The sequence below is a fragment of the Labrus bergylta genome, chromosome 11 (genome assembly GCF_963930695.1).
Source record: "Labrus bergylta chromosome 11, fLabBer1.1, whole genome shotgun sequence".
NCBI classification, from domain to species: Eukaryota; Metazoa; Chordata; class Actinopteri; order Labriformes; family Labridae; genus Labrus; species Labrus bergylta.
In genome coordinates, this window is record NC_089205.1 from 25,723,274 (window position 1) to 25,750,440 (window position 27,167).

At 42.5% G+C, this 27,167-nt stretch overlaps 4 protein-coding genes and 1 non-coding gene across 6 annotated transcripts; 3 read left to right on the top strand and 2 right to left on the bottom strand.

Moving 5' to 3' along the window:
- Positions 1–350: 350 nt before the first annotated feature.
- Positions 351–8,664, top strand: dhx34 (DEAH (Asp-Glu-Ala-His) box polypeptide 34). The gene is made up of 16 exons (XM_020649190.3): positions 351–1,250; positions 1,847–2,158; positions 2,636–2,890; positions 2,988–3,090; positions 3,333–3,550; positions 3,645–3,819; positions 4,483–4,676; positions 4,784–4,885; positions 4,982–5,245; positions 5,518–5,691; positions 5,854–5,959; positions 6,664–6,770; positions 7,307–7,570; positions 7,800–7,991; positions 8,125–8,272; positions 8,444–8,664. The coding sequence occupies exons 1-16, from the start codon at positions 540–542 to the stop codon at positions 8,584–8,586; spliced, it is 3,468 nt and encodes a 1,155-aa protein (XP_020504846.2). The 5' UTR covers positions 351–539; the 3' UTR covers positions 8,587–8,664.
- A 242-nt stretch (positions 8,665–8,906) lies between these two features.
- spred3 (sprouty related EVH1 domain containing 3) lies at positions 8,907–16,434 on the bottom strand. Its single transcript, XM_020649184.3, has 6 exons — positions 16,178–16,434; positions 14,308–14,473; positions 13,937–14,105; positions 13,779–13,840; positions 13,522–13,680; positions 8,907–13,034 (listed from the first exon to the last, which is right to left on the bottom strand). The coding sequence occupies exons 1-6, from the start codon at positions 16,186–16,188 to the stop codon at positions 12,036–12,038; spliced, it is 1,566 nt and encodes a 521-aa protein (XP_020504840.1). The 5' UTR covers positions 16,189–16,434; the 3' UTR covers positions 8,907–12,035.
- A 947-nt stretch (positions 16,435–17,381) lies between these two features.
- On the top strand, positions 17,382–17,453 carry trnap-agg (transfer RNA proline (anticodon AGG)). The gene has a single exon. It is a non-coding gene; the product is annotated as a tRNA-Pro (tRNA).
- A 1,639-nt stretch (positions 17,454–19,092) lies between these two features.
- psmd8 (proteasome 26S subunit, non-ATPase 8) lies at positions 19,093–23,371 on the bottom strand. 2 transcript variants are annotated; one of them, XM_020649203.3, is made up of 8 exons: positions 23,347–23,371; positions 22,745–22,856; positions 21,508–21,580; positions 21,303–21,405; positions 21,027–21,192; positions 20,724–20,824; positions 20,150–20,261; positions 19,093–19,964 (listed from the first exon to the last, which is right to left on the bottom strand). In XM_020649203.3, exons 2-8 carry the CDS (start codon positions 22,847–22,849, stop codon positions 19,827–19,829), a joined length of 798 nt encoding a protein of 265 aa, XP_020504859.1. In that variant the 5' UTR covers positions 22,850–22,856; positions 23,347–23,371; the 3' UTR covers positions 19,093–19,826. The 2 variants fall into 2 exon arrangements, with proteins under 2 accessions (XP_020504859.1, XP_065816546.1); XM_065960474.1 differs by lacking the exon at positions 23,347–23,371.
- Positions 22,954–25,729, top strand: nup88 (nucleoporin 88). Its single transcript, XM_020649202.3, has one exon. The coding sequence runs from the start codon at positions 23,222–23,224 to the stop codon at positions 25,370–25,372; it is 2,151 nt and encodes a 716-aa protein (XP_020504858.2). The 5' UTR covers positions 22,954–23,221; the 3' UTR covers positions 25,373–25,729.
- Positions 25,730–27,167: the final 1,438 nt, after the last annotated feature.

Sequence of the window (27,167 nt, forward strand, 5' to 3'; positions counted from 1 at the left end):
AATGTAGAAATAAATAAATGTAGAAATAAATACATGTAGAAATAAATAAATGTAGAAATAAATTTCAGACATTTAATTATTTATGTCCCATTTATTTACCAGTTTTTATTTATTTATTCACGCATTTAATTATTTATGTATTTATTTATTCATTATTTTATTTATTTATTCCAGTATTTATTTATACATTTATTTATTTATACTTCTGTCAGATCTCGTCCTCCATAATTTTCTGCGTGGCGGGCAAAATTATTCTTATTTTAATAGTTATTCAAACAGACTCATCCGGAAAGAACGAGTGCAACACTTAACCGGAAGAGCGGAAATGGTCCGACCGTATTTTTGTTCCCTCTGAACGCACCGCTGTTGCTGCTGAATTCGTCCAGTTTTTTTTTTTCATTGGCTATTTCTTTTTAAACAGCCTAATGTTTTTATTATGCAAAAATACCACAAGTAGAAATCAGCTGGTAAATCCGTAAACGTGGGTTTCATATGTAAGTCGTGAATAAACCTGTTGGGGGAGGACTTTTTCTGTGAACATGGATTCAGACAGGAGGAGGAGAGAAGGTCGCAGTTGGGACTGGGACGACCCGCAGTGCCGAGCCCAACTGGACGAGATCTTCTTCCGCCGGCATGACTACATCCAGGCTGGCAGTCCGGAACACAAAGAGTTCTGGGCTTTCTTTGACCGCTTCCAGAGGTTTAAAACTAAAAAGGACATGTCTGGATCTGGCTCCAGTCGAAGAGGTGAGGGAGAAGCAGAAGGGAAGGAGAGGAACAAGTCTGCCTCTGCAAAGGTCGACCTTGGCCTTCCGAGGGAGTATGATGCTCGCTATCGGATCAATGTGTCTGTGTGCACTAAGGACATCGAGGAGCGGATGGGAAAGCCAGAGCACAGCAGAAGCAGATCCTCAGGTCCAGGCAGCCAGGAGATCTCAGACTGCCGCCTGGCTCTGCTGCATTTTCTGGACTTCAGCCAGAGACAGAGTTTCTGCAAACTGGCCAAGCTCTGCAGGGAGCAGAAGAACCTGCCCATCTTCCAGTACAAGGACAGGATCGTGGAGTTAGTGAGACGTCACCCTGTGGTGGTGGTGGCGGGGGACACGGGCTGCGGGAAGTCCACCCAAGTACCTCAGTATCTCCTTTCAGCCGGCTTCACCCACATAGCCTGCACCCAGCCTCGACGTATTGCCTGTATATCTTTAGCAAAGAGGGTCAGCTTTGAGAGTCTGAATCAGTACGGCTCAAAGGTTTGTCCTTGACAATAAAACCAATTTTTTTCTATCATTTCTTTCATTCACATCTCCCACCCGCACTCTCAGGTCTGCTGATGCAAACCTCCTGTCGTCAGGACAAACTATCGGCCCTGGGGGAACAGGGATTTCTCCATTGCTGCTCCCACCCCTCTGGAACTCACTCCCAAATAACATCCGAGACTCCCCCACACTCACCTCCTTCAAGAAATCCCTCAAATCTCACCTCTTCATCACTGCCTACACCCACTAACTCCCCCCCCTCCCCCCCACATTACTTCTTTATTGTCGTTTATTGTTTTATGTTTTTGTCAAAGTGTCTTTTGTCAAAGTTTGAAGAAAAGCGCTATATAAAACCAATGTATCATTATTATTATTATTATTATTACATCTCTAGTTATGTACAGAGGGCTATAAGTTAAGAGTATTAAGAAAATGTATAATATGGGCAAACATGAAAAAATGTTAGTTGCAGATTTAGGTTGATTTGCAGCACTAACTCGGTTCTTAATGCTTTTTGAACAAGTTTGATTTAAAAAAAAATAAAAAATACATAATACATACATAACCAAAGTCATTCACGTTTTTTTTAGGTGGGGTATCAGATCCGCTTCGAGACGACCCGGACCGAGGCCACCAAACTGTCCTTCCTGACTGAGGGGCTGCTGCTCCGACAGATCCAGCAGGACAGGACGCTGGATCAGTACCAGGTGGTGATTGTGGACGAGGTCCATGAGAGGCACCTCCACTGTGACTTCCTCCTCGGGGTCCTGCGCTCTCTCGTGGCTGAACGTCCAGACCTCCGTCTCATCCTCATGTCAGCCACCATCAACATCAAACTCTTCTCTGACTATTTTAGCAGCGCTCCCGTGCTGCAGGTACCGGGCCGGCTGTTTCCTATACAGGTGAGCGTGGATGGAGTTTTCCTATACCAGCCTCCAATACAGCCTAAAAGATACCATATCAGGTTTTGGCAAGTATGCCAGTCAGTACACCTGAACCATAAGCCCCAAAACCATCAGGCTCCAGCTAAATGATTGTGCAAAAAACAACAATAGAATAGATGTTTATTGCCATTTGCAACAACAACAGGTTGGTTTTAACAGTACCAGCCAGGAAGGAAAAGAAAGTATCAGAAAATCCTCCGACACAAGTGTGGAAAAGAATCAGAGTTTTCTGGAGCCTTGAGATAATCCCTCTCTGAAACTATTGGTCAAAGCTCAAGAGCTTCTTTTAGCTTAGCTTGATATTTAATTCATCTACAAAGCACCAGGATAAACTGACATTTTGAGGTTTTTAATGAGCATATGTTTGTACCCACAACACAAATTTAAAGCTATACAAAAAGTGATCACATTAAATGTCTTCATTCCTGTGGTAAGGTCATATACCAGCCCATTCCGCCTGAGGAGCAGCCCTCGCGCTCAGAGAAACTGGATCCCAGACCCTACCTACGCATCCTGCAGGGCATCGATCAGCGTTACCCTCCAGAGGAGCGAGGCGACCTGCTCCTCTTCCTCAGCGGCGTGGCAGAGATCTCCACCATTCAAGAGGCCTGTCAGGTGTATGCCACGCACACAAGCCGCTGGATAGTCTTACCGCTGCACAGCACCCTCTCTCTGGCTCAACAGGATAAGGTATGGGGCAGCTCGGTTTAGATTAGAGTGGACAGATATTGTTGGAGGACTCTGATGTGTTTATCAGGTCTAACTGTGTGTTTCTGTTATCCTCCAGGTGTTTGACATTTCTCCTCCTGGAGTGAGAAAGTGCATCATCTCTACCAATATTGCTGAGACCTCAGTTACAATAGATGGAGTGCGCTTTGTTGTAGACTCAGGTATGTAGCGGATATGATGCTGGTGACTTTTTTTTTCTTCTGTTTTCTTTCAATCAGCCATCTTTAAAAATCTTATTTTGGTCAGATACTCTTTGTTTGAATTACTCATCTCTCTTTTTAACATAGTGAGGAAATCAAAGTGTTAAAAGATGAAAAATGTACAATGATGAATTCCTTCCTTAGATTATTATTATTCAAATACGTGTTGTAAAAGGGATGTTTTGTTGTTTATTCTATCATAGGAAAAGTGAAGGAAATGAGTTTTGATCCTAAGGCCAAGATGCAGCGCCTGCAGGAGTTCTGGATCAGCAGAGCCAGCTCGGAGCAGAGGAAAGGTCGAGCAGGTCGCACGGGTCCTGGCGTTTGTTACCGCCTTTATGCCGAGTCCGACTACGATGCTTTTGCACCTTATCCCGTGCCGGAGATCCACAGAGTGGCTCTTGACTCCCTCGTTCTTCAGGTAGCCACACACCGCTGGAAACAGGATAGCAACGCTCCTCTCGTTTCTTTAAATATTATCGACTTATTTGTGCTTTTTTTGTCTCTTTCTGCAGATGAAGAGCATGAGTCTTGGAGATCCACTTTCTTTTGTCTTTATTGATCCACCTCCAGCTGCCAGTATCCAGACTGCTGTTACCTATCTGAAAGAGCAGGGGGCGCTGGACAGTCGCAGTGAGCTGACCTCTATTGGTAGTTTGCTTGCACAGCTGCCTGTGGATGTGGTCATAGGTAAGCTCTTCTACACAAAGTCTATTATGCTCTTTTTTTTATTATTTTATTGCAGGCTGTTTTACTACATTACAAGTTGTCATATTTCATCACAAATTTTGTTCATCCTGGCACATTTTTATATATAATTTTTTAAACATACAAGAATACATACAGCATGAAATAAAATAAAAATCCAAAGAAAGGGTACAAAGAGAAAAAAGATAATTAAATTAAGATTTAGAAAGAAAAAATACTACTAATAATAATAATAATAAAATTAAAAGAAAACCTTAAATAGAATGGGGCAGGGGGGGTTGTTCCTTCACTACTCTCTTAATTGAATATAATTTAATTTACATACCTGTTATTATTCCACTTTATCGGTTTCCTTTATCCATTTACTCCATCTATTATGCATTTTGTTTCGTGTGTTTGTGTTTTGAGTTTCCTATCCACTTTAAATATATTTTATTGTAATCACAACAGAGGAGAACATTGGTGGAATAAAGAGATTAAATAATGTTTTTTTTTTTTTTGGCTTGGTCTTTCACTTGAAAACATTATACAAAAGATCACTTCCACTTATTGCTAAGCTATGACATATTAGAGTATCAAAGTGCTTCACATGAAGAAGCAGTTTGAAGCGTTCCTTATATAAGTTTGTGTTTTTGTTTCATCCAGGAAAGATGCTGGTGCTGGGCTCTTTGTTTAATCTGGCCGAGCCCGTGTTGACTGTGGCAGCAGCTCTCAGCGTTCAGTCGCCTTTCCTGCGCAGCGCTCAGCATAACCCTGACTGTGCAACTGCTCGCCAGCCCCTGCACAGCAACCAGGGAGACCCCTTTACCCTGCTCAACACCTTCAATGCATGGATGGAGGTCAGTAATGATCCCAAAATTTGACACAGGCTATTTAATACAAACAATATTGAAACTGTTGTAACTCGGATATAAGATTGTCTTCATTTTATTCAACTGCCTCACAGGTAAAGGGAGAGAGAGGTGGCGGCTCCAAGAAGTGGTGCAGAAGGAGAGGTCTGGAGGAGCAGCGATTATATGAGATGGTCAACCTACGCAGACAGTTCAAGGCAGGCTACTGACATAGTTCTCATATTCAAAAAATATATATAAACTTTTAAGGCATAAAGGTTATTCTAAATATGACCGTCCTCTCTGGTTTACAGGAATTGCTGAGGAGCCATGGTTTGCTGGAATCAGAGCACAGCTCTTCTTCTAGCGGTGACCGTGGGCAACGTAGGGAGAGGCTTACAGAGAGGAGGAAACTGCATCAGATGAAGAGAGATCATGAGCAGCAGGAAAGCAGCAGGCGGAAAGTCTTGAAGCTGAGTGAGGGCCAGGAAGGAGAGTTCTCCTCAGGGTCAGACACAGAGGAGACAGGCAGAGGCAAGAAGGACAAGGAGAGATCGGGACAGAACCTGGACATACAGGTGAGGACAGTGCAGCATAGGAAAAGGTTGCTTCAAAAAGCTTGAAACATCAGCACCAGTTTTAATTAAAAGTTTCAATTAAAAGGCAAGTGCTGACTTTGTGGATCATATTAGTGCAGTAGAGGAAGGTTTTGAGGCTACTGGACGTCAACAACCGAGAAGACCTAAAAACCAAAGTGTTCACTGGAATATTATCTTTGAAGACACTTTGTCTTCATTTATGTTTGAGAGCTACACTCTGAGTGTGACTGTGGTGTTTTGGTCTGCAACAGGAGGTGAAGTTCAAGTTGCGTCACAACGTGTCAGAGCTGCAGGAGGCGGTCAGCATCAGTCAGGACTTGTCCTCCCGACAGCAGTCTTTGCTCAAGCTGCTGCTTTGCCGAGGCCTCTACCCTCAGCTGGCTCTGCCCGATGAACACAACACCACCCGCAAGGACTCAGACCAGGTCAGGCCTCCTGCTGCGTCACACTCAGTTTATATAATCACAAACATGGACTTTTTTTTTTTTTTTTTTTTTTTTGTAAAATTGTTTCTAATGTGATTTTAAAAGATAATTTAATGTTATATATTTTCACTTCCTTTCCACTTATGATTTTAAATTGTGCAGGTGTTTCATACGAGGAACAAGCAGGGGGTGGTGATCCACCCGACCAGTGTGTTTGCCAGCGACCCGGAGGTGTTACATGTGCCTGAAGATGACACCAGAGAAATAGGTAAACCTTTAAAGAACTGCATGAAGGTAGTTTTTGAAATAATTAATAAATCATTAACCCTTAAAGCCCATTGTCAAGACTATCTGTAACATTTGTTTCTCTGTGGTGGATACCTACATTTTCTTCTTTATTAAAAAAACACTGCTGGGAAAAACAAATCAAATCAAAGAGGCTTTAATTCTCTGAGGTAAAAAATACTATAGACAGCCATAACAACAGCCTGAGAGCGACAACAGAGCCACATATATGCAAGAATTACAAAGTGAGGTTAAGGACATACTCACCTTTAAAAAGAACAAAACACACCTTCAAGCATCACTGGGCAATAGACCGAATGTTCCATTATTGAAATCATCCTAACTATTTTAACAATGGTAAGATCAATGTCTCTCTTGAAGACATTTTAACTTTCATTTGAAATCTGAAAAGATGCTTTATTTGTGGTGATGTCACAGAACTAAAATCAAACAAATATTTTTTTCATGTTGCAAAGACAATATTTCTACCTGCTCATTTTGCTTTTGAATAAACCGTAGTTGCAGTGCAGTTGATAAATGTGTTGGAATCAATGAACAACATTAATTCCTCTGCTTCCTGATCCACTGAAAATATATTCTGTTGTTTCCTTTGACTCTTGTTATTGTCTGCTTGTCTTTCATTACATCTCATCTGTCTCCCTCTTTGTCTCTGCTTCCTGCCCGCAGAGCCTGAAAGAAGGGACAGCAGCAAACACCAGCTGCTAGCCTTCGTTACTCTGTTGGAGACCAACAAGCCATATTTGTCCAACTGTGTGCGGGTTCCAGCTCTGCAAGTTAGTACTGTTCCCTCAATTAACCCACTTTTATCCCCTTACGTCCTATTATTAAAGGCCTAATGACGCTCTGCATGATGTTCAAGTTACCAGACATTGTGATCTTTAACATCTATAATGCAGCTTTTAGTTTGATGCGGTTACTAACTAGATTCTAGGAAAAGGATAAAGAGTCTAAATTGTTTCATTGTCTCTCAGTGGGTCTTGTATGGCAATGACTGTAACGTTATCAGTATGTTAATGTAAGGTAAATTTATATTTATCATTTTTGTGTAAAAGTGTAGAGAAAAGAAACAAATTATGACGATTACCTTTGGAAACACGTCTTCCACATTCTGCCCAACTTTACAAATGTAAACATTATGTAAAATCTTAAGGGTGTCTCAGAACCACCTGTATGATTTATATAATATACCAAAATTACTGTGTGCAACTTGCATTGCTCCTACCTTGAGTGTTAGCGTTATTCCAGTTGTGGTCCATCAATGCTTCATATTTAAATTTTAATTCTCCAAATGCCTGCATGTGCTCCCCAGGCTCTACTGCTGGTAGCCAACTCTGTGGACAGTAACGCTGACTGCAGTCGTCTGGTGGTCGACGGCTGGCTGGAGCTGGAGCTGAGGGAGCCAGAGGAGGCCCTGAAGGTGCTGTCCACGGCTCTTACCCTCAGGGCCGAGTGGGAGCGCCTCCTTCTGGTCCAGCTGGGACAGAGCAAGATGGGGGAACCGGCCCAGGGCGTGTCCCGCAAAGTCAGGGAAAAGCTGAGTGAAGGCCTTGTCCGTTTCCTGCTCTACACAGAGGTACTGATGCGGTGCTGACCTAGGTGTTACAATAAAAGAAAAAAAAAAGTCAAGGGGGCGTCTAGTGGTTATATTGCGCGTTCCATGTACTGAGGCTACAGACCTCATTGCAGCGACCAATTGTGAATGATATCTCACCAGAAAATAACCACGTGGGGATTAAAAGTGAATAAAGAGACAGAGAGTTGCATACTCATCATTTTTTTACATCTTACCTTTTTCTTGCCAGGTCACTTACAGCCTACGGCGACTCGCAGCTTTCCAGATCCAGAACCTGTACATCGGCCCTCGGCCTGGATCCGAGCAGTCTCCCACCAAAGCTCCAGATCTTAACCCGCTGTTTCCAGGAGTCGAGGCCAAGCCGGACCCCATTAAAGGAGGCCTGCGTGTCACAAGCTTCTTCACCTACAACTGTCTGGCTGTGAGTTGGAATGGAACAGGAACAGTCTGGTCTTTTTTTCAATGATTGTAGATCATCTATCCTTTTTCCCCATCAAGCTACCTTTACAACATCCCTCTGTGTTACATTATTGCCTTTTATTTTCACTCTGCAGGACTCAAAGGATCTCTACAGTGAATGCTTACGCACTTTTTGGAGCTGTCCTAACTGTGACCTCTACATGCCTCTTACTCCACTGGAACGCATGCAGCATGAGGCCTCCTGCAGGCCGGCAGGAGAACAGCAGCAGCAGGAGGACGAAGGTCAGAAATATCCCCATGTTCAAATATATTTTGAAAAAAAAAGAAATATTATCAAATAAATACATTCAGCTAAAAAATCCGAGCAGCTGTGTAATACTCTGTGCCAGTAACTCTGCAAGTAATTAAACATCTGAAATTAAGTGTGGGGATTTTTTTGGGGGGGATTTTCAGAACCAGAAAAAGGAAAGGCCGGCCCCTCTTCAGCGTCCAGTCTTACAAGAGATTATCACTGCGACGTCTGTAACGAAGACCTGACCCTCACCTCCACTGAGATCCTCAAACATAAAAGGCAGCACATGTATTCTGGCAAATAATTGAAAACAACTGAGAACAGCTATTCTGGTCTGTCAAAGAAACACTTTAGTTTGTGGAATAAAGTTTTTTTCTATATATATGTTTTAACGTGTCACTGTTATTCTTGAGTTTGGTAGAGGAGGAAATGTATTATTGGCTCACTCTAAACATCACTGGATGTGTTTCATGTATTTTCCTCATAGTTCTATGAAAAACATATTTAAAGGCTGGAAACTGAAGGAAAAAAAACACATGAAGAGGATTATTATGAGAGTTTTTGAAAAGGCACAGTGAGTTTATGACATGCACATGTGAGAGAGAAGTAGACTCTGATTTAAAATATAGAGTGAGGGTTTAATAATGATACAAACCCACGATATGTAACACCTCAAAGCAGCACATTGGCACAAAGTCAGAAGTAAGACAGCACGGAAGATAAAAACCTGTCTCAAAAAAATAAAGAATCAGAATAAATATCTCAATAAATAAATAAAACAGGTAAATATCTCAATAATTACTTTGAAACTAATAAATACGTACATTTGAAAATATGCACATTGGCAGAAATCAATAACCCAAAAAGTAAATAGTACCCAACACAGAGTTACTCAGAAATCATAAGTTATTGATTACTCAAATCAAAAGGCACATTTATTAAGATGTAAGAATGGGGCCTGCAATTGTGATGGCATGACTGTCAGTACTTTACTCCCAACTCCTTGTCTCGACCAGAAGTAGGACAACTGTGCAATGGCTTTACTTGTTCAGTATATCTGCACCATCGAGTGAACGTGTGGAACCGTGCAGAGGTCTGTGCATTGCAGATTTGTGGGGATCTGTGTGTAAGTGTGACTAAAGGTCAGTTAAGGTTAGGGTAATGGCAGTCTAGAGTCCAACTCAGTGTGAGTTTCCTGCGAGTGACAGGATGCCTCTTTTCTTTTTTTTTCTTCTAAGAGGACCATCATTGTTGGCAGGCCAGCCTAGAGGTGAAGAACGTTCGTCTCATAACCAAGAGGTCGAGGGTGATGTTTGTCAGCAGTTTTTGTTTCCTCACTCTGAACCCTGCTGCTTGTTCGCTCACTTCAAGTCACTTTGGATAAAAGTTCTTGGTTTAACCTAGCACATAAATAATCTAGTGAAGCCATATTTCAAGATCTACCAGGTGATTGAGACATGAGACTGTAGTAGAACTAGCCAACAATAATTTCCTTCATACAGTACATAGCTTACTGGAAGTATTCCAATCCTTAATTTTAAAGGAAAATGCCTCAGGACATAAAGAGAGAAATCCCCCCCAAAGATTCTCCCACACTGTGAGGAGATCATCAATCTGTGATGCTCAGGACATTTCAAGACTTATTTTTAATCAATGTCTACCCTGCTTTCTAAATTCTTACATTTCTAGAAAATCTTTCAACAATTCACTCAAGGGGTGAGGTGGTTGCATTTATTTTTGTAATTAAATTCAAGTTATAAGGATATTAGAGCCTCGGTTTTCCAGTTGAAACAATGCAATGTTGTTGTTTTTTTTATGAAACCTACCATCCCTACCTCTATGATCATATATTTTTTCATTTGCATCATGTTAAGCACTGGTGCAAAGTGAAAGCTCTAAAAATGGCCCTTGGTCTTTGTTTCAGTACAAAAGCTAATGTTTATGCTGACAGAATCTGTTGGAGTTGAGGGGGGGAAATTAGCATGTAACCTACCCATCGCCAGTTATTTGCCAGAAATAGAAAAATATACCACAAATTAGCAAAATATACACATAAATGCAAGGTACTGTATATCACCAGACGATTTTTTTAAATGTCTTGGGGTGACTTGACTAACCAAAAACTTTCTCACACATACTTGAGCATCCTCAGCACCGTGGGTGGATTAAGACCTTGAAGGACTGTTTGACTCTGCCACTCCACCTCATCCATTGCCAAGAGGCAGCGTGAACGTTTGAACAGGGTTAGGACAGGACTTAAAAATAGCAGCTTTTTTTTTTTGACTACATACTTAAAGCAACATTCAGTAAACACATCTGCCACTGTGCCCAAACAAAGACCTAACCACCATTCATCTTCAGTTAATGTATGTCGTCTCACACTGCCAATAGACTACAGCACATAGTTTAAAAGTCACACATGCTGTTGCTCAAAGACAAAGTTAGTGTTCCTGTTTTTCATTCCTTTCTGATATCAAACACAATAACACACTACAGTATTCGGTTCCAATACTTCCAATTCGTGTCGAGTTTGTGTCTACTTGGTACAAAAATACTCTTTTAATACACTGTTCATTGCACTTGTTATTTTTTGGTGGCGTCTCATTTCAAGGCCCTGACATGTCGAGGGATTGGTTAGCATTGGGGTCCTGTTTTGTATTTCTTTGGGGTTAGGATTGTACTGTCATTGTGTACGTTAGGTAGAACAGACTCGCTCAGAGGCCTCAGTTGTAAGCACCTTGACAGACTGAACAACTACAGTGGGAGGATAGGATGTGTCGTATGATTAATACTGAAAACACATGGAAAGATGGAAATATTATGTGTAAAGTGAGGGTGTTCAATGTTCGACAAAAATTCTTGATTTTTTTTTTTTTTTTTTTTAAGAGAAAAGAAATAACCCTGTGTTTGGTTACAAAGGACCATAATGCGTCACATTATGACTTTTAAGTCTTTGTGGTTTTCATTGCAACTTCCCTAAAAAATAATTGTCCCTTTGCATTTGATAACCTCTCTCTCTCTCTCTCTCTCTCTCTCTACAACTTTAACCAAAAGACAACACTAGTGGTCTGAGATGCTCACACTCTCTTCTTTAGGACTGCACTCACGGCTTTCTTAACCAGGGTTTGAACAACATTTGAGGTAAAATTAGAGGTAAAGGGTGACATCTGTTCATCTGACTGATAAACAGGCTAACATGAAACAAACAACCTTCCCCAAGATCTCATGTTTGTGAACGTGATAGTGTGTGCCATTTGGGGGATTCTGTCATTATGTTTTACACTTAGTAAAATATACCAATTAAAATTATAACAATCATATATATAAACATCTTCTGTTTTTTGTGTTTTTCTTTTCTAAATAAAAAAACAAACAGACATTTTGAAACAGTGTACACATCATCTTTGCCTCTGCCACTTCTCTTCCTGTGATCAAGTCTGTTGACTGTTAACTCTAGATCAGCCCGAGCCTCAGTAGATCCACTATGACGGCTCCAGACGACTCCCACAGAGCCTTATCTGATCGCAGTGCACCTTCAGTAGGCGTGGGCCAGAGAGGAAGGCCCCAGGTTGGAAAAAAGAAAAAAGCAGAATGAAGTGAGGCTTTGGAAGGCCAAGTCAGAGGTCTGGGTCTACTGAGAATGCTTTGACACCTATGCTCCCCCTTTGTGCACCCCTGCAGGTGCTCTCTCCTCTCAACACCCAAAACCTCTTTGGTCCGGGGGAAACCCTTCCCACGCCCCCGAGCCCGGCCTCATCGGACTGCCTTGTGCTTCCCCCCACAGCAGCCGCACCTTTCCCCACAACGCAGGCAGGCGCGCAAAGGCAGGTAGCAGCACATGCAGGGCACAAAGAGCGACAAAGCCAGGAGGGCCAGCCAGCGGGCACAGCAAAGGGGGTTCGAGTGGGCCCCCGAAGAGTCATCGCACGAGCAAGGCTCCCAGAACTCTCCTTCAGAGTCCGACATGCAGTGGTACAGCAGAGACTCTGCGCACCACACACAGGTCCACTGGCGCAGGCAATGAAGGGCCGGGTCTGGGGCGTCCCTGCAGCGGCCCCGCCCATTCTCCGAAGCGCTGAAAACAGAGCGGCAGTACACACACCGAGACGAGCACGACGAACCCTGAGGACACGGGCTGTCGTCGTCAGGCGAGATCACGCCCGTGTCGCAACTGCCGCCTGCCCCCCCTCCTCCTCTTTTACGAGTCCGCGACCTGGGCGTGGCCAGTGAGGTGTGGATGCAGCAGGGAGAGGGCGAGCCCTTGCCCGTCTCCTGGGGTGAGCCGGCCCCTGAGGACACACCTGACACGGCGTTGGACATACAGGTGGGCGACGACGAGGAGAGACGTTGGGAAGCTTTACTGTCTAGGTTCACCGTCACTTCACAGCCCGCGGTCCCCACTCCTGCCAGGTCCTTTTCGAAGCGGACCACACACAGCTCTGACTTGTCCTGAAGACTCCCGCCGCCGCCTACAACCACTCCCCCGGTCAGCCCGCCAACCATAGTCCTGGTTGCCCCCGCCCTTCGATAGTCCTCGTAGCCTCGAGAGCCCCACAGGTCTTTGCAAGGGTCCACACTGCGCAGGTCGCCCTCCTCCAGCAGAGAAATGGTGGGCGAGAGGGGAGACAGAGGAGAGGAGGCCGGGGGACCTAGAGGAGGGGTAGGTGGAGCAGGAGGCGGGGGCGGAGGCGCTGGGGGATTCAACACGGGGGTCATTTGTGAAAGCTGGTGTTGTCCCGGCCTGGTGTGGATCTGCGGAGAAGGGTATAGGATGACAGAGTAAGTCAGGAACACTGTGTCCTGTGGCTGCTGGTACACAAACATGTTCATTTGTAGAATATCTCTAATAGACACATGAGGGATCCAGAACCACCGGATCGGATTACATCTCAAGCTATCGGACATCAGTTGAGATGTTTTTCTTTTTGCTTTGAGTTTACAAAAAAAAAGTTGCTTTTGTGAATTTTGGACTTCAGGATGGAAACGGTAACAATAATTAAGCAGACAATCTCTCACTGCGTTCACTGCTCAAATTTAAAATAATAAATCCAAATATAACTTATTTTCCCCCCTTGAGAGACCTGAGGAAGTCCCCAAACCGAACTTCAACCGCTATTCTTTTTACATAAATGACCATTTGAGTGTAACAAGTGCAGAGAAATAAGCTGCATATTATGGAGCATCATATTATCACAGTGAAGTAACAATGATGTGCAAGAAGCAGGAGGTGTTTAGCTACCTGAGCAGGAGTCTGAGTGGTAACAGCATGGCTGGATCCAAAGCTAAACTCCTCTGACCGTACGAAGCAGATAGATGAAGACTCACTCGTCACTATGGTGATGGGTTTGGGAAGCATCTCCTTTCTGCTGTTGGATGAAGACTCACTTCCTGTATGGGACTGGCAGAGGCTGAATGTCATCCCACAAGTCAAAAACAATAATCGCTGTATGAGGCGGAGAATAAATGTTGAAAACAGCAAACGGCTCAGATACTCACTGCTTGCCCGTCGTCCTCTGTGTCGGCCTCTTCTGGTGTGGAGGACGAGGGCGAGTCAGAGCCTTGATCGGATGAAAAGAGAGAGGATTAATGATTTCCCATTTCTTTCTCAAGCCATTTCAAACACATGTTTTTATTTGTGACTCATATGTCTCTACCTCTGTCCAGCTTGTCTATGACAGTTTGCAGCCCTTTCTCGAAGGAGATGGCATCAGCAGGACTCTGGAACGTAAGGCCAAACTTTCGATCCTCTACTCTCCAGTGATGGAAGATGGGGTTCACCTTGTTGTACACTAACCCCCTTTGCACTGCACACTCCAGCACTGGCTGAAGACACAAACAGCAGCCCCAGCAACACAGGAAGTTATATTAACAAAAAAATAATATATACATCTCTCTCTCTATATATATATATATATATACCCTCCTGAAAATCATGCCCCTCACATAACATGTCATCTACAGTCTTTAGGTGGTGTCGAGGAGCAACGTGGCACCAAAGACAGCCATAACACACGCACACACTCACTGCTCGATCTCGCAGTCGTTCTCCACGAATGATGTATTCTCTCCGCCCCTTGCCTTCGTGACTCCGCCCTTTACATATCACCACATGACTGAGGCCGCCACCTCCAAGGGGCACCCAGCCGCCACTGGAGTCATCACGTGTCATCACCACTGCACGAACACGCACACTGTCAGGGAAGCCGAGAGAGGGAGCAGAGGCCCAGGCTGATTAAACCACGCGATGATGGTATACACACTGGCACTGACACACGCAACACAAATAGACGCGCACAATTACGCACAGATACGCACATTCATTCAGTTAAAGCCGGGACCAACTTTCACAATACAAAAAAATGCAGCAGTATATAATGAATAAGATGGCAAGGCAATTGTTTTCTGCTCTGTGGCACTAAGATTGCATGATGAAATTCATTCCAAGAAGACAAGAAAGTTGAGTTGACAACTCGGTCTTTAAGAGAAGTGGCGTTGCAACATGACAGCTCAAAGGTGTATCATACAACAGGCTAATAATCCATGCTCAGGGGATGGAGGTTCATGTAATATGAATTAGCATGTTATGAAAGTAAAAAGGAAATATGGATAGTGTGTTTCTTTCTGCTATGCAAGGAGCACATGCCAATCCGGGAGTTCAGCATGCGACAGACGGTCCATATGCGATGTGAGAATAAAAGGAAAAGTGAAGCAAACGGATAAGAATGAAAGCCAGCACTGAGGAGGGGAGAGATGGCCAAATGGGAGGAGGGAGGAAGAATGAGTGTTTCCCACATAGATGTATCAATGAACGCACCCATTCGACATCAGAGGCCCCCCGGCATTCTCTGCCTTTGTCAACCGGTTGAATACTCAGCATGTGAATGTAACGCATGCACAGCCGGGTCTTATTGTTATTATCAAACCACACTGATTTTTTTTTTGTTGTTGTTGGGAATTATTTCCCAGACGCTTCTTTTCGCCATCCCGCCCCTGCTGCACGCGTTCATTAACACACCCCGATTTGATGTTATATTTTTTTTATGAATGGAATAGATCAGGCCTGGAGTCGCACATCGCACCGTGCCTTGTGTTTTCCGCCGGATATTTTTAAGGCCTAAATACAATGCAATCGCGTGCGAAAAAAGGTGGAAGGAAAAAGGGAACGAGTGGGTGAGAGGATGGAGAGGAAACGAGAGATGGGGGGAGGGGGCCGATTAGAAAAGGGAAGGAGGAGAGGAGGGGTGAGGATGAGGGAGAGCGAGCGAGCGAGCGAGAGGGAGAAAAAAAATCACATTTCATTCATAAAGTTTGGCTTTAAAAAATCATAATGAAACCCCGAGACACGTTGATAAAAATCACAACGCCTCCATCCCTCCCTCGTTTTACTGTAGCCATGTCTTGAATGACGCGATGCTGGCCCCAAACTCGCCATATTTCGCCGTTTTTCTCCCATACATTTTACACATTGACTGATTTCGTGACTCTTTTTTTTTTTTTTTTTTACCAATCGCTGTCCATGCACTTAGTTCTGTGATGTTGCATTGCTCCTGTTGTTTGTTTAATATATTTCAGTCATTATTATATTTAATTATTCTGTGCTGGTGGGTAATGAAGACTACCAGCCGACTAAAAGCACAGGTCCCCATGTAGATGGCTTAACATTATCACATATTGGAATGGATATATCGGAAATGGGGTGTATGCTGTTGATTCAAGACTACGTAATGGTGTTTTTAAGTCTCGACAGCCTGCTAAATTGTAGAGCACCGATTGTGGTAATAGTGCAAGATACTGGATTGGTTAAACATTGATGGTGGTGGCGTTCTCTCTATCCGCTCAGTGGATGACTGAATATATATATGTGCAATGTTCAAAATGAAAATGTAAGGACTTACTCGCCCTCCATGGCTCGGTGTTGCCCGCCGCTTGCAGCAGCCCACCCCAGGGTCTCCTCTCTCTCTTTTTATCCTCCTTTCATGAAACACTCACAGTCTCACCCACATTCTCTCTATATCTGCTCTCATTTTCCTAATCTTTCTCTCTCTTCCTCCCTTGCTCCGGCTCTCTCTCTCTCTCTCTCTCTCCACCTTGATGTCGTTTCGGTGTATCAGGATAGGCTTGAGGTTGCAGCAGCCATTTTCCGCTGGCAGCATCCTCCCTCCCTCTCTCTCTCTCTCTCTCTCTCTCTCCCTCCCTCCCTCCCTCCCTCTCTCGCTCCAAATCACTCCCTCTCTTATTCCCATTCTCACTCTACCTGCCCTGTGCCAACACATCCGCACAAATCATTGACAGCATCTGGCTTTTGCTGGGCTATAAGGTTTGCATGTGACCATGTGATTTCAAATCATCTAAATTGAGCAGTAAGTTATTGATTATTGATAAATGAGTGACGTGGGTGGTAAATTAAGATTGTTAGACCATCAAAGATCTCCAGTTGATCCACTGATTGTCAATACAAAAAAACAGGTTAAAGGTGTAGTCTAAACCAACACACGTTTCCGTGCATACTTGTTTTATTATATTACTCTTACTTAGTCTATTTTTCCTTAGATTATTTTGTTTATTCATTCTTAATGTGAGTATAACGAAGTTGTCAATCAGAAGCAGGAAATGAAAAACACGATATGCTCCAGTGTAGGCTAACTTAACTACACATGTACAAATTGAGGAGGCTGCTGCAATGATTTCAGCACCATGGACAGCCACCCAGTCAGAACAAATACTTTATGAAAACCTTTACTTAATGGCGTTATTTTCAATATGTTAAATAACCACTCGTCTGCAGCATTACTGACTAAGTCCAAAGTTATTCTATATCACATGTTGTTCACTTTAAAGGCTACTTCAAAATCCGTTTATCGACTCAGTATGCTAAGCTACTGCAATGCACCCTGGAACGAGTTTAAGTTTTTATCTCCGGAACTCAAAGTCAGTAAAAACGAAGAAGTTGCTGTAATGCATAAAATAGGAAATGTTAAAATGTGTTAGTTATTAGTCTAGTGAAGCCATAAGCATCTAATAATGTAAATCATTACATAGACGTGCTGTGTACGATCGTGTAGAGGTATTAATAAGGTGGTGGCAACATGCTGCACGCACGGCTCGTTGGTCTAGGGGTATGATTCTCGCTTAGGGTGCGAGAGGTCCCGGGTTCAAATCCCGGACGAGCCCAGGTTTTATTTTTATTTATTTTTTATGTTTAAATAACAATATGCAATTATGTTCATTAACTAATGGACGTGACTAATGCCATTTGTCACTTAAAAACGCAACCCAGTCCTACTCAAACTTACATGGATATAAAAACAACAACATACCTGTTCCTTAGTCAACCGTGTTCTTTAAATTCAGTGTTGTTATGCACACCAGTACATCTGATATGTTTTTATCATTAAAGTCAGTCCTAACTTTTACCTGGAGCAGTATTTATAACACGATTGCACACAAAAAAAAATTGTATTTACAGGTCCCCTGAATGAATTTGGAAACTCTCCCAGACTCATATATATCAAATACGTTATTATACAATTTATGTATAAAATAAAATTACCAAACATTTGTTAATGTGTTTTTCCTGACTTTAAGTTTTCTTAAAAAGTATTACAATGCTAAAAAAACTGTGAATATTTAACAAACTGCTAACTTATTAAGAAATGAAGGGCCTAACTGTGTAGAACAAACTTTTGTAGCACAAACAACTTCAGTTTGTTTTTTTCTAAAAAGGGGAACATTTTGTTTTAATCACTTGATCTACTTTTAACATTTGACCTCTTCCTCTTCTCCAACAACTTCCAGTGTCACCAAGAGTAATAAGGTCTTGAGAACAAGTGCAGTTGAAGTCGAAATTTGCAGCACTTTTACAGCAACCCGCAAAGAGGCAGCTTCTGTATGTCCATCATCAACATAAGAAATGTAGTGTGCAAGCCTAAGACAGACTTTCAAAGTGCACACCAACACTGCTTATATCACAGTGACGTCACCAACATGATAGCAGTGAAGTACTGATATGGATTCTGGGCCATATTCAAAGGAAGCTGCGGCAGAGGCAGAAATTAATGGCTCTTCCAGGAGATCAGAGCTCCCTGAAAATAGTTAGAACATTTACGATAGCCAGGATTTAGTGACATGGAAGAAAACAATTAAGAAAGAGAATGAGCTCCCCAAGGTAACCCACCCACAAAGCTAAAGAATTCATACAGCATTCAAAAGGTTAACATGCAACTACTCCCCAGGTAACTTTAGTTGAAGAGATGCCTAAAGCTGTCTGCAGGTCAAAACCCAATAGGCAGACAAAACTCTAAGGTTAGGACTACAGTAAAAACTTGGGTTTCCTTTCCTCAAATTACTACTGCGAGGCAAATGGAAAATGCATGCCGCCAGAAACCAAAATCAACACTAGAAATATGTCACTCTGTAGACAGAGGTGAATCAAAATAATTGCACGGCAGATGAAAAACAGGAGCCAAGCATCAGACCTGCAGTAAGTCCTAAACTGGGAGTCTCTGCTGAGTGCTGATGGTTGCTAAACACCCATTTGAAGTTAAACTGGTTTGTTCCCCTTAGGTGCCCACTGAGTATTCTTTTCTTTTAACACAAAGAACTAAATCTTAAGGTAAGAAAAGATTTAAATTGATTAATTTGTATTATATTAAAGTTGGAGGAACAAGATTCTCATCAATGCAAGATTACATTCAAAATTGTTTACATTTTCACAATGGCTTGTGTTTCAGTAAAGGTCCTGTAAATGACGGCTGGCGTCCTGGGAAAGTTGCAGTGCAAAAACTAAAAATGTACAGACATTCAAAAAATGTTTCTTTTCGGAATCATTTATTGCAGACAAAGAATTCAATTGTGAGATCAACTGGATTACAAACCATCTAGGGAGGAAGAGGCATTACCGTTTAAAAAACACAAACTTCAATGGCAATCCTCTCAGTTGCTAGGATACAAGGCAAGGGCAACACATTTCTGTGAGCTCTGCTAAGAGAAAAATGAACTTTGTATACAAAAAGTGTTTGATTTAATTTGGGGGGGAAACAAGGGGGTTCTATTGACAGTTTTTTTGTGACACTGTAAGGCAAAGTCATGGGGTGGTGATTGAGATAAACATGTAAAACAGTTGAGACCCAAAAGTGTAGACGTAGTATATGGTCATAAGGACACCAACTGGGAGTGACCCATAAAAAGATCAGTCTAATGGTGAACCATTGGTATCTTGGACAAATTAAGTAACGACTATAAACCAGTAAATGTCTTCCATAAAGGTAGCTCTGCTGCTGAACAGACTGTTCTCTTATGATACTTTTAAGTTTTTTTTCATCCTTTAAATAAAATAGGAGGAGCGCATTCAGACACGTTAGAGCATCCAGGCAAAATAAATGGTAATTAATTTGAAAGATGTGGGCAAATTGTCAACCACTCTGGCAATCATAGCATTTATATTCCTCCGGGAAATTGTGTTTGAACTGACAGGATGTGTACTGAATCAGCAGCGTGAGTATCTGAGTGTGTCTGTACATGGCTGAGAGTGTTCCTGGGGGCGGATTACACAATCATTTCCAGCTGTCGTGCATATTCGATGACCTGTTGTGCCAGCTCTGTAGAGGGAATGGTCACCTCTTCTGTCCGCTGCTGCTGACTGGTGAAAGAGTAATAGCCGTCTTGGCTCAAACTCCAGCCCCTCTGAAATGATATGAAAGTAACAATGAGCTTTTGCTTACTGTATAAGAGAGAGAGAGGAGAAATCACTTTCAGTAAAACAATATTCTACAACATTTATCTCCTTGAAAGTCAATGTTTTCTTTTTGTAAGCTCTAGATACTATAAATGTGACATTAATAATAGTTAAACAAAAAAATCATACATACCTTCTTGGCGTACTCAGTCATCTTTTTTGGAGAACTGAAGAAAAGCACACGCGTAGCTTCTCCGAACTGGATCTGCTCATATGCTTTCTCTATGCAACCTGCGATTTCATCACTGCAACGGTAAAGACCACAGTTTAAGTCATCATTAATAACTTTCTTAATTGCACCTGGATTATATGATTAAAGTAATTTCCTCACATTTCTACATCAAGTCAGCTTACTACATACTTCTTTAAATACAGGATGGATGCATTTTGGTTGTTATCTTTTACATTTGTTTTGGTCAACAATTGGTCAGTAAAATGTAATAGTAGGGTTTTTCCTGCTATGGTGAGCTGAAGCTTTAGTTATTTCAAACTGCAGTTGACTCTACCTAGTGTCTGTCAAAGGTGTCCTGATGTATGCATTCCTGAACTTTCAATTGATCTATGCCAATATTTTTCATGTCAATAGTGGTACATGAAGAATATTTTAAAACAACAGGATGCATTAGGACTTGAACAGAAATTACAAACTCATCTAAAAGCAAACAACAACCCTCAATATGAATATAAAGTAAATAACAAATTCTTACCGAATGGTGTCGAGCAGAATATCTATAAAAAAAGTGTAGCTTTCAGCAGGTATGTTTCCTTTTGCAAGAAATACCTTGTTGTAGCTTCCCTCCATCAAGTACTAAAAGGGCAAGAAGAGAATATAAAACATTTACATAGTATTTACATATAAGTTAATATGATACAGTGTTAACAAGTAATGCAGAAAAGATTGATACATTATTCTGACTGATAAATATCACATTTTGAGCCCGGTCATTTCAAAGTAACAATGCGATATCAAAAGCCCAAATCTATGCTTTGTGTATGGTTAAATATTGCACCTGTTCTAGGGATACTGGGTGTCTGATGTATACGTTGGTCTGAATGTCCCGCGCACTCAGTCTCTCAAGTTCTGTGTGAAACTCAGACACGCGGTTCTGTGAGAGCAGGAACAGCAGGTTAAGTCCAAGTAACTGGTGCATGTAGGCAGCATCAGGCAGTTCCTCCCTTTAAGAAAGAATAAAAGAAACAAGTTAGAAGAAACCAGTGAGTACAATGCAAAAATATCCAGATTTGATGGAGAAAAAAAAGAGGTGAAAACCAAAAGGTGACATTACTTGTAGTCGAAGTAGTAACATTTTAGCTGGGCCATGTATCTCTCAAAGGATGGTATGTCCTTCTTGAGGATGCTCCACAAGGCTCCAATTTCAAGGACATCACCTAAAGCACAATGCAGATCTGTCTTAATGAGGCATACTACAGATTTAAACACAGATCTAGGATTAATATAAATTGTCAGCTTGGCTTGCTTATTGTACTTACGAGCTAAAATGAGCTGCTGCTTGGTCAGGGCGGACCCACTGGTAGGTAAAAAGTTCAGCTCCAATAAGGACACCTGTGAATACAGAAAATAAAGGCAATGTGAAGCCCTAGTTATGCAGGTTCTTGAAATCTTAAATCGTGACACTTATCAATAATAAATAAAACAAGGAGTTATGAAAGGAAGAATATTTCAACCGGAAGAATTACAACAGAGGAGTCGTATTTTAATAACCATTCAGTGGTTAACGCTGGAGACGCGATGAAACAGAAAGTAGCGTCATTTAACTTTGATTGAAGTTATTAAATAAATAAATAATAAATAAATATAATAACAATAATAATAATTGGGTTTACAAATTTTGTATACACAGGTGTATGTATCAAATGTAAAATTGTAAACATACTGTACCAAACTGTATAGATATATGGATTGTATAAATATATAAAACGTAAATATAGTACATCAAATTGTACAAATAGATATGTATGTATGTATGTATATATATATATATATATATGGTTTGTATAAATATATAAATTATATAAAATCATATCAAGTTGTATATATGTATGGAAAATCATTGGATTGTAAATATCAAATATAGTATCATAAATATAGTAATATAGATAGATTGTATATATAGAGAAATTATAAGGAACACAGGAAGTTAATTTAATAAATATTAATTCTTGAGCTGTGGAAAAGGATTAAATAAATTCTTTTTCAGGAAAATCAATTGAATGTAATTTTATTTTTATTTTTTTGTGAATTAATTTGAACATTGTTTTTTTATTTATTTATTGTATTTTCGTACTTTTCATTTTGTTTGATTTTATTTAATATGTTTGATTTTATTTCGTATGTCTGAAATAAATTTAATAAATAAATAAATAATTTATTTTGTTGTTATTTCAGGTTAATTACAGGTGAGCTGTGTGTTAGCATTTAGCAACACTGACTATGATTTGTTTTCCCATTTTCGTAACATAAATGCTAAAATTATTACAAGGACTCGCCAGAAACACAACATTCAATTAATCAGTAAAAAACAAAAACATAATTTAAACCCCAAATAAACATCATAATGTATTAAAGACACACAAACAAACAAACACTAACGTTAGCACGACTAGCCTTCCTTAGCTTAGCTTAACCTGCTAACAGCTAACGCTTCTAAAACATGATAACACACACGCGCTGATATTAAACCAACCAGGTGTGTGTGTGTGACTGTACCTTGAGTTTGCTCAGAAGGTCCCCGCATTTACTCAGGTTTGGGTTTTTCTTATTCCACTCTGTTTTCAGTGTCTCGTACAGACCAGCGGTCTCTTTCAACGCCATGGTGATTCTGCAAAAATAATTTACGACAGCGGCCACCAGAACACGTTAAACAACTGTCGTAAAAACACTCCTGTTGTTGCCACAGACGACTGGGGGGGGGGGTGCGTTCGAATTGTGCCTCGGATGCGCCACTCCGCTTTAAACTTTAAAACGTTGCGGCCGCGAGGAATTGTGGGGCGTAAAAAAAAAAAAGGATGGATCCAGTGTAATCCTATGCTTAAAGGAAGCATTGACCCACCTTTTTCTTTTAGCTTTTATCGTGGCCGCCACTTAAATGCTTCCGGGGTTACGGTAAAGTGGCTAGTGTGAGGAGATAGGCGGCACAATTCGAACGCACCCCCGTTCTTCCGCCAGAAGAAACAACGGGCGAAGATGGCGGCGTTTAACGCGGAGCGGTGGTTGGAGGACTTACCGAATCATGCGATTTTCAAACAACTGCGAAGCAAGTTGCATTTGGAGCCCAATTTAAACGAGAGGGGGGTCGCTAAAAACCTCACCTTCTGCCTGGGCGGGGACTTCTTCGTGTGGGACGACGCCGACCGCGTTTTCTACACGACCAACCTGCGCCAGCTGAACTCGGACGACCACAGCGGAAGCTTTCAGACCTTGCTGTGCATCAACCATCCGCACTTCGAGGTGTGCCAGGTGTTGCTGAGTCCCACGCAGCACCACGTGGCTCTCGTCGGGAAGCAAGGGGTCTCGGTGCTGGAGCTTCCTCAGCGGTGGGGCAAGAGGTCAGAGTTCGAGGGCGGCAGGAGCGACGTCAGCTGCAAGACCATCCCGGTGGCGGAGCGGTTCTTCACCAGCTCCCCGGCGGTGAGTCTGCGACAGGCGGCCTGGTACCCCAGCGAGACGGACGAGCCCCACCTGGTGCTGCTCTCGTCCGACAACACCATCAGGTTCTACGGGCTGAAGTCACCGCAGACGCCGGGTAAAGTGTTGTCTCTGTCGCAGGCGGAAGATGACAGCGGCGGTCATCCTCCCGCCCGGTCCTTCGCAGCTTCTTTGGGAGAGATTGCTGTTGCTTTTGACTTCGGGCCGATTTCAGCCCCACCTCGGCAGCTGCCAGGACTGTCCTCCAAAGACCAGCAGGTGTACCCTTTGTACATCCTCTACGAAAACGGGGAGACCTACCTGAGCTACACCGGCCAGACAAACGGGGTGGTGAGTGTGAGTAAACCCGCTGGACCCCTCCCCATGTATCCTGCTGCAGAGGATAATTACGGCTATGACGCCTGTGCCATCCTCTGCCTGCCCTGTGTTCCCAGCATCCTGGTCATTGCCACGGAAACCGGCACGCTGTATCACTGCGTGGTGCTGGAGTCAGAAGACGAGGAGGAGACCGTGGAGAAGTGGATCAGAGGAGCAGAGGCGGTGCCGGCTCTTTATGTGTTCGAGTGTGTTGAGCTGGAGCTGACCCTCAAAGTGGCCACGGGCGAGGACGAGGACCCCCAAGAGTTTGATTTCACTTGCCCGATCAGACTGCACAGAGACCCCCTCTGCCAGCACAGGTATCACTGCACGCATGAAGCGGGAGTGCACGGAGTCGGGCTAATCTGGGTCAACAAGCTGCAGAAGTTCCTCCAGTCCGGGGAGGAGGATAAGGACGGCCTCCAGGAGCTGTCCGCTGAGAAGCGCTGTATCGTCGAGCACATTCTTTGCACCAGACCCCTCCTAAGCAACCAGTCGTCTCCGGTCCGTGGCTTTTTGATTGTGTCTGACCTTTCCCTGGGCGCCACTATGATCTGCATCACCAGCAGCTTCGAGTGCATCTTGTTGCCCCTGCTGAGCTCTGTCCGCCCTCCCTCCCCTCCCCTGCTGTGTTCCCATCCAGGCCCAGGCTCTGTCAGCTCCCCTCTACGAGGACTGGCCGACGACTCCTTCGAGCAGCACATCCGCAACATCCTGGCACGCAGCTCCACTAATCCTCTCGTGCTGAAAGCCGGCGACAAGGATGTGTCGCCTCCTCCTCCGGAGTGTCTCCAGCTCCTCAGCAGAGCCACGCAGGTCTTCCGCGAGGAGTACATTCTCAAGCAGGACATGGCCCGTGAAGAGATGCAGAGGAGGGTAAAACTTCTGACGGGCCAGAAGAAAAGGCAGCTGGAAGACATGGCGCTGTGCAAGGAGGACCAAAAGAGTCTGAAAGAGGCGGCAGAGAGGTTGGCCGACAAATACGAAGACGCAAAGTATCGTCAGGAAACCATCATGAACAGGGTTAAGAAAGTGCTGGGCAGCCTTCAAAGCCACCTACCCATTCTGTCAAACAGTGAGAAGGATATGAGGAAGGAGTTGCAGACCATCGGCGATCAACTTAAACACCTGGACAACTCCATCAAGCAGGTGAACATGAAGATGGAATACCAGAAGACACAGGTGGACAAGAACGCACCGTCCGCCAGGACATCAGTCTTACTGAATGCCCACCAGAAGAAGGTGGTTCAGGATGTCCTCAGAGAACAGGGACAGCAGATCGGTGACATGATGAAGCAAATCAAAGACATCAAAAACCACGTCAGTTTCTGAAAAGCTGGACGGGTCGCTTTAGTCATGCCTTACTTGGCAATGTGGTGTTTGGGTGTTTGAAGAATAGTTTGAAATGAAAGATATTTTGTACACACTGATACATATTTACCCCTCTTAATAAATCTGTGTTTCTAAATAGATTTGCTAAGGTTGCCTTCATGTCTTGCATAACATTTTGTATATGTTATACGTCAACATTACTAATTGTCAAAGGTTTGAGTCAGTAATGTAGAAAATGTTGTGTTTTGGCAGCTAAAATTGCGAAGGAATTTGAGCTGAACTCATTGGACTAAGCTGTTTACAACTTGTTCTGCTCACCTTTTGGAATGATAATAAAGTTGTTATTTTTCTCGGTAACTGTCTTAACATATTTTTCACAGTTTACGTCCGCAAATTACAACTATTCAGGAGCTTGCATGAAAAGTTAAATCCCAAGCGAATGAAAAACTGACAAAAATAGTGTATTAACAACTAGCACTGCACAATACATCATTATTGCAATTTGAGCATTTTAAATGAACACAAACCAAGAGTTCTCGCTTATTCAAATCAAATAACAATATACATTATGAAAACAGACGATGCTGTCTAATGGAGGCATAATGGCCTTCCTTTGACACCATTCTGAGTCAAATCAGTTAATCAAGCTATCACCTACACTCAGAAATTGGTGCAAATTAAGTAAAATTGATGCTGTTGGGTTTATTTTGGATATAGGAGGGGCGTGCTGTTAACAGATGTTGAGTAAAAAATGAAGAGCTGCACAAACAGAAAATAAGTTATTGCTAATGTGTATTTTGTATGTGTGTATCAGAGTAGCGCACTTTATATTCTTATTTCAACAATTAATAATATAATCACACATTGGATATATGTCATACTTAACAGGATTATATTTAAAATACCTTTTAAAATCAGAGTGGAAGGATAAATGATAAACTTTCATTGTAGCTCATCTCAATACAAAACTCATGTACAAATTTAAATTGTATGTTATTAGCTGTTTTAATTTCCTCTACACACTGTTTATGACGAGTTCTGAGTCAAACTTCAACTAGATGATTAAAAATCCACAGTCCATTTTACATCCTCTGTGTTTATAACAGCTCTGTGGAAGATATCCGCTTCGTTAGATTAACTGCGACTACTGAATTCTCTTAAATGTTACACTATTTCAACACAGCATGTCTAGACTAAGAATTCTGATCGTACCCTTTAATGCCCATTTTTGTGGCTCTACAGTTGGACAGTGTAGTAGTGTGCAGTGTGCAGAGTAAGGCTGCCAGTAATCCTGTTTCCACCAGATGTCACCACTCTCCAGAGTGACTTCACTTTTTGTTCCAAGGCAGGTTTTGCAAGTGAGGAATTCCCCGTGTAAACATTGGGTGACGTATGAGGAGACCCCGGTTTTGTTGAGTAATCCTCATTGTTGGGGGAGCCCGATGTTGTGGGGGATCCTCTGCTGTAGCTCCCTTCCTGTTGGACTCACCTCATGGCTGTGAAAGCACCGTGTAGCTAGATTTGAGCTACAAATGTTAAAGAAGGTTTATGACTCAGCATAGCCTCATCATGTAAACAGGCAAGCACTGTTCTATGGATATATTTTTTAATCTAATCTTTAAAATGGCATGATTTTAAAATACATGTGAATTCAGGATAAATTTGTGTCTTGCCAAGAAACATTTCAGCCGTACTGTACAGAATGAGGTGTGGTTTGCTACAGGTCTAGCACAGGAATTCTCCAAATAGGGGGATGTTGTTAAAGTCTTTCATAAAGGTACAGTGTCTAGATCCT

Excerpts from the sequence above, each read along its gene's own strand:
- dhx34 (XM_020649190.3), top strand. The coding sequence starts at position 540 with ATGGATTCAGACAGGAGGAGGAGAGAAGGTCGCAGTTGGGACTGGGAC. Across the intron at positions 3,091-3,332 it reads GCGCTTTGTTGTAGACTCAG|GAAAAGTGAAGGAAATGAGT; the intron begins GTATGTAGCGGA and ends ATTCTATCATAG. Across the intron at positions 5,246-5,517 it reads GACAGAACCTGGACATACAG|GAGGTGAAGTTCAAGTTGCG; the intron begins GTGAGGACAGTG and ends GGTCTGCAACAG.
- spred3 (XM_020649184.3), bottom strand. Across the intron at positions 14,106-14,307 it reads AACGACTGCGAGATCGAGCA|CCAGTGCTGGAGTGTGCAGT; the intron begins GTGAGTGTGTGC and ends TTGTGTCTTCAG. Across the intron at positions 13,681-13,778 it reads CAGAGGACGACGGGCAAGCA|TCCCATACAGGAAGTGAGTC; the intron begins GTGAGTATCTGA and ends AGCCTCTGCCAG.
- psmd8 (XM_020649203.3), bottom strand. The coding sequence starts at position 22,849 with ATGGCGTTGAAAGAGACCGCTGGTCTGTACGAGACACTGAAAACAGAG. Across the intron at positions 21,581-22,744 it reads ACCTTCTGAGCAAACTCAAG|GTGTCCTTATTGGAGCTGAA; the intron begins GTACAGTCACAC and ends CTGTATTCACAG. Across the intron at positions 20,262-20,723 it reads ATTCTGCTCGACACCATTCG|TGATGAAATCGCAGGTTGCA; the intron begins GTAAGAATTTGT and ends TTACCGTTGCAG.
- nup88 (XM_020649202.3), top strand. The coding sequence starts at position 23,222 with ATGGCGGCGTTTAACGCGGAGCGGTGGTTGGAGGACTTACCGAATCAT.